This window comes from Adiantum capillus-veneris, chromosome 15, assembly GCF_014529385.1.
Source record: "Adiantum capillus-veneris isolate H3 chromosome 15, ASM1452938v2, whole genome shotgun sequence".
NCBI classification, from domain to species: domain Eukaryota; kingdom Viridiplantae; phylum Streptophyta; class Polypodiopsida; order Polypodiales; family Pteridaceae; genus Adiantum; species Adiantum capillus-veneris.
The window spans coordinates 103,341,715-103,348,151 of NC_140945.1; the positions used below are offsets into that span (position 1 = coordinate 103,341,715).

General features: G+C 49.1%; 1 protein-coding gene across 1 annotated transcript; it reads left to right on the top strand.

The window, feature by feature from the left end:
* Positions 1–868: 868 nt before the first annotated feature.
* LOC147441200 (uncharacterized) lies at positions 869–2,945 on the top strand. The gene has a single exon (XM_086482888.1). It carries the CDS (start codon positions 2,426–2,428, stop codon positions 2,870–2,872), a length of 447 nt encoding a protein of 148 aa, XP_086339014.1. The 5' UTR covers positions 869–2,425; the 3' UTR covers positions 2,873–2,945.
* Positions 2,946–6,437: the final 3,492 nt, after the last annotated feature.

Consider the following 6,437-nt stretch of genomic DNA (forward strand, 5'->3'; position numbering starts at 1 on the left):
CCAGGGTCTAAGCATTGGCAGGCCATCAAGAGGATTTTCCGCTACCTTAGTGGCACTTTACATCTTGGCTTGTTTTATCCCAAGGGGGATCATTGCCGGCAGACTTACATGCTTTTTCAGACTCACATTGGGCTGGTTGTTTTGACACGCGAGTGTCCACAAGTGGTTTTTGTTTCATGCTTGGCAGTTCATGTATATCATGATTGAGTTAGAAGCAACCTACTGTGGCCACTTCTAGTTGTGAGGCTGAGTACATGGCAATCTTCACAGCTACGGTTGAGTGTGTATGGCTTAGACGCCTTATGGCTGATTTGGATGTTGGACAGGACACTCCCAACAATATCTACATTGACAGTCAGAGCGCATTGGTAGTTGCAAGGAACCCCGTTTTTCATGCTTGCACAAAGCACATTGAGGTGCATTACCACTATGTCAAGGAGAGGCTCTCAGCAAAAGAGATCAGCTTGGCTTATGTGCCAACATAGGACTTGCAGATCTTTTCACAAAGGCATTGTCTCGTGAGAAGCTTGAAGCTTTCTGCAAAGCTTTGCTCTTACTTCCCTCTATGGACTGATCATGTCCTTAGGGTATGGCACTTCCCTTTACTCATGTGCCAGCTCTCATTCACCGCATCACTCCAAGGGGGATTTGTTACCATATACATGTGGTAGTGATGTGTGAACACACTAGGACCACCAAGGCATTTTTTTCCTCTTTAGGAGGTTTTTTCCCCGTGCGTTGTATATATGCCCATCACTCTATGGCTATCTATCTTTCTATTGCACACTAAGTAACACACACTCATTTGTGTGCCTTGAGCTTCCTTCGTCTCCTCTAAGCTGTGTGTGTGTTTCTCTGCAACCCTAATTCCAACAATGGTTGGTGACCATCACGGGGGTATGAGCCAAGGTAGCTACATAAGCCTCAAGAGAGCACATGTGAAGGAGTGTCGCATCGATAGGCCACGAGAGCAGCTGAAGGGGGAGCTGAAAAAAAGCAACCTCACGAGCTGAGAGAAAAGGAGGGGACCCTCAAGAGTACCCTGGAAAAGAGAAGGGGGCGATCAAGGCTTCGATAGCCGTAGGCTTAGGAAGGAGAGGGGCAATCCATTCTGAAGAAAGAGGGGAGCGGCCTATAGGGTCGTGATAGCACCTAGAAGGAAAGGTAGCTGGTACAATAGACGGTCTGATTGGGCTCAATTAGGTGCAACTTGTGTGGGTGTCGGTTGCAGGGAGACCCTTGAGAGGGCTGCAGAGGGCGGCTTCACAAGAAGAAGCTACATGAGAAGGATGACCTACAAAAGATCAGCTGGAGCCGGCTTTGGGTGGTCGAGGGAAGCATGAGCTGCAGGTTGGTGGAGGGTGGCGCTACAGAAAAGAAGGAGGGGGCGTTGTCTTAAGGGGTGGTGAAGCTGGCAAGGAGCAAAGAGGGGAGGCAGCCCGCCTCTCAGGAGAGGAAGTGTGGGAGCCAAGCAAGAGGTGGACGAGTTGTAGGGAGACCCTTGAGAGGGCTACAGAGGGCGGCTTCACAAGAAGAAGCTACATGAGAAGGATGACCTACAAAAGATCAGCTGGAGCCGGCTTTGGGTGGTCGAGGGAAGCATGAGCTGCAGGTTGGTGGAGGGTGGCGCTACAGAAAAGAAGGAGGGGGCGTTGTCTGAAGGGGTGGTGAAGCTGGCAAGGAGCAAAGAGGGGAGGCAGCCCGCCTCTCAGGAGAGGAAGTGTGGGAGCTCAATATTGAAAGAGCAATTAACAACATGCGGAGGTGCATCAGGTTCCAGAGTGTGGGTGTGGCCGTGGAGAGGTGTCTTCGGTAGAAGACTCTATAGGAACTGGTAGAGATGCAGCCTTGGAGTGCAGGCCATCATGTGTCAAGAACCAAGAAATTTTCCCTCTGCGTAATGGTGATGCCGACTTGGAGTCTGAGAAGGTATGGGCTGAATTCATGTCTTGCTTGGTTAATGATGTGACGAGTGAGCAGGTGCCTCAGAAGAGGTAGTAGTGGTCTGCAAGTTGATAGAAGCTCTGCCAAAGCAGGGGGTTGGGCAATCGTCCAATGTCCAAGAGCAGGTGGTGATAGAGCTTGAGCTAGTAGCAGAAGAAGCCTCTGCTGAGGAGGATGAAGTTTCAACGCATGGCCTTGCCGATGACGACTTGGTCGCTCCTATTGCACATTTAGAAGCTCTGAACGTGCTTAATGGCGAGGAGATTATGCCCACATGGGATGGCGGCAGTATGTGTAAGGATATGGTGCAAGTAGGGAGTTCTTTTGATGATGGAGATGATGATATGGGTTTCTTTTATAGTCTCTTATCAGAAGAGGGTGATTATGAACCTCCATCTTCTCCCTTTGATACTGATACGTTGGAAGACGTTACTTGTGAGTAAGGCTAGATCATGTGCTTGATGAAGAAGTGCCTCTTGAGATGGTCACAAGTGTTCCGAGGGAGTTTTTGGCTTGTGCAAATGCCTCTAATACCTTTAAGGGCTTAGTATACCTCTTTGAAGGGATGTATGCTTTTCAGTGCCTCATGAAGGTTCGCGTTGTTGATCATGATGGTGTGACAAGTGCTTTCCAAGCTTTGGAGTGCATTTCTGCTTGTGTTGGTCCACAGATAGGTTCTTGGGCATTTAAGGATCTATGCTTTCATGGTGATGATGCTTTTGGATGGACTGGTAATGACATGGCAGCTACAGCTCATGAAGTGATGGCGAAGGGCAAGTCTTCTGTACAACGATGCTTCCGTTGTGGGCTTGTTCTTTGCAGCTGCATTTCTGGAAAGCGTATGCCTATTGTTTGGGATCCAGGTGTGAGTTGGTCTTTAGGATGGGAGGCTGAGAGCTTTACCTTTGATCCAGGAGGGTCTCCATGATGGGATGAGTTTGACTGGTTTTGTACATAGCTTTGTACAGATTTTTGTCTTCAAGCAAAGTCAGTTTGGACCATGTTTTTTTATCAGGCTTTTAGCTCACAAATGGTGTTTTGTTGAGCATGAATGCTCAACTAGAGGGTTGGGAAAAGATGATGGCTCCTAGGTTTTTGTTAGCTAGTGCATATGAGAGCTAGACAATCTTATGCTTGGCTACATATGTAGTCTCCATGCAAGTATAAAAGTAGCTTCAAGGTGCATTTGATTGGAAGCCTCAAAGGTTGAGCATGCTCGGGATGGTTCTCTGAGTGTTAAACATGGCAGTCGGGAAGATCATTTTTAGCCTACAATTGAGCGATTGCCAAGATGGTAATGCTTCCATCGAGGGCTACAATCTTATTGGTGACATGAAAGCTCAAAAGTGCTCTCTCCTCTTCTAAAGCCCCAACCTGAAGCTCATTTTCAATGTTTGATGAATGATAGAGCGTGCTCAAAGTTAACTTTGCATAAGCCTTATAGCATCCAGATTGGGGCTCCAAGGGTTAGATCATGTGCCTGGTCTCCTCCAAAGATGATTGGCAGTCCTGAATCCGCTAGTGCGTGTGGCTTTGAAGTTTGTGAATATGTTTCTTGTACTTCTATAATATTTGGAGGCGGAGCGAGTGGACGAGATTGTTGTAACCGCTCTTGGCGATCCTTTGGTGAATGTGGTCTCCTTACCAAAGTTTGAAGTTGGGCAAGAAAGACCTGGTGGGAATCAAGCCTTCATTAAACAAAAAAGGGCGATAAAAAAGGTAGTCGTAGGGGAACCTGTGGCTGGAGGGAATCTTAAAGGGAGGCGCTAGCGTCTTTTTAACGTGAGTTGATAAAGTCAATTTTGGATGGATTTTAGGAGTCGCCTGCAATCATAGCAACCATGGCATTGCAAGTGGAGCCGCCGCTAGCAGGGGGCGTGAAGCGAAAGGCGACGCGGCTGTGAGAGAAGCAGGGCGCCATCTGATGGGCTGCCCATAACGGCGCGGGGTTGCAGGGTGCTCCTTGAGTGGAATGGTTGGTGACCATCACGGGGGTTTGAGCCAAGGCAGGCGCTACATAAGCCTCAAGAGAGCACATGTGAAGGAGTGTCGCATCGATAGGCCAAGGAGAGCAGCTGAAGGGGGAGCTAAAAAAAAGCAAGCTCATGAGCTGAGAGAAACGGAGGGGACCCTCAAGAGTACCCTGGAAAAGAGAAGGGGGCAATCACGGCTCTGATAGCAAATAGGAAGGAGAGGGGCAGTCCATTCTGCAGCAAGAGGGGAGCGGCCTATGGGGCCGTGATAGCGCCGAGAAGTAAAGGTTTTAAATTAACGAGCTTACTAGCTGGTACAGCAGGCGGTCTGATCAGGCTCAACTAGGTGCAAAAGGAGGTGCAGCTCGTGTGGGTGTCGGTTGCAGAAGGCTACGGCCAGGATGATCAGTTGAGCAAGAGGTGTACAAGTTGTAGGGTGACCATTCGGAACTTAAGGAGAGCCTTGAGAGGGCGGCTCCACTAGAAGAAGCTACATGAGAAGGGTGACCTGCAAAGGATCAGCGGAGCCCGCTTTGGGTGGCCGAGGGAAGCATGAGCTGCAGGTTGGTGGAGGGTGGCGCTAGAGAAAAGGAGGGGGCGTTGTCTCAAGGGGTTGTGAAGCCGGCAAGGAGCAAAGAGGGGAAGTGTGGGAGCTCAATATTGGTCACCAAAGTGAAGAATCAGAAGAGATGAGCCCCAAAGGGATTGAGATAGTTCAAAAGCAAAGAAGTGTAAGGGCTACGACGCATGCTTACCACCGCCATCATTGTACCCATGGTTTTCTTTATGTAGCCAATGTCTATAGTGGTTCTTGATTGTTCGAGTTCAATCTTCTTTACCTTTTCATCTCATGCAAGTCGTCCGTGGTAGCTTGTGGCTCCGGCCTGGGTGCGTGTGTGCATAGAGAGAGAGAGAGAGAGAGAGAGAGAGAGAGAGAGAGAAACTCCCATCTGTGTGCGCTCAAGAGTGTTTTTTTTTCTGGAGGGTTTTTCTTGTCAAACAGCTGGACACTGTGTGCATTAGAGCTACAGGAAAGAGAGTGAGGATTGTGTCTGAGGTGTGTTTGCCTGAGCCCCATCATCTTTTGGCGATCGTGCTTGGGAACGTGGTTTTTTTAGCGTTGTGAAGCTCCCAAATCAGTCTTGAAGGGAAATTCCCAAGAGAATTTCAACTATGCTGAAGCCTTAAAGCCGCCAAGTGGATGCACATGGCGTATGCCAAGATAGACAATGGTTTAGCGGAGCATCATGGCAAAGGATTTGACCTTGGATATTATGGCTGGTGGAGCTAGAGATGGAGGAGTTGCAGATTAGCACAGTGAAGAAAAGGCATATTATGTGTGGCAAGGACTTCGTGGAGCCGCATGGAAGATCAATAGAGATTTATGGGACCATCAAAGCAAGGGCGGTCTTTGATGATGGAGAATCATCAACATCTATCGATAATGGATATATGAGTGAATCTGAGGACAATGGTAGTGGTAGAAGCTCAGATAGTCCTGAAGATTTTGGGATCTCTAGCAGGCTTTGGGATGTAGTACTCGATGGAGTGCATATTGCAGGAGACCAAGATAGTGAAGTGGATGGTCTATATCCAGATAGTGTATCCAGGAAGTTTTAGAATCCGGTTCGCCAAAGCAAGAGGGTGGGAAGCCTTGCCATGATCAACAGCATGCGGAGGTGCATCAGGTTCCAGAGTTTGGGTGTGGCCGTGGAGAGGCATCTTCGGTAGCAGAATCTGTAGGAACTAGTATAGATGCAGCCTTCATTAAACAAAAAAAGGAGATTAAAAAATGGATTTTAGGAGTCGCCTGCAATCATAGCAAGCATGGCATTGCAAGTGGAGCCGCCGCCAGCAAGGTGTGTGAAGCGAAGGGCGACGTGGCCGCATGTGGAAGCCATGCTAAGCAAGCTCCCACTTGCAGAGCAATAAAAAAGGAGGGTGTGGGCGGGCGAGTTGCAGGGGTCGAAGAAGAGAGAACGAGGGTGCCATTTGATGGGCTGCCCATAACGGCGCAGGGTTGCAGGGTGCTCCATGAGTTGAAGGGATGGTGACCATCATGGGGGTTTGAGCTAAGGCAGGTACGTAAGCCTCAAGAGATGCACATATGAAGGAGTGTGGCATCGATAGGGCAAGGAGAGCAGCTGAAGGGGGAGCTCAAGAAAAGAAAGCTCACGAGCTGAGAGAAAAGGAGGGGACCCTCAAGAGTACCCTGGAAAAGAGAAGGGAGCAATCAAGGCTCTCATAGCAGCAGGAAGGAGAGGGGCCATGCATTCTGAAGCAAGAGGGGAGCGGCCTATGGGGCCGTGATAGTGCTGCGAAGGAAAGGTTTTGAAGTAACGAGCTTACTAGCTGGTACAATAGGCGGTCTAATCAGGCTCAATTAGGTGCAGCTCGTGTGGGTGTCGGTTGCAAAAGCCTACAACCAGGAGGAGCCAAGCAAGAGGTGGACGAGTTGTAGGGAGACCATTCAGAACTTAAGGAGATCCTTGAGAGGGCTATAGAGGGCGGCTTCACAAG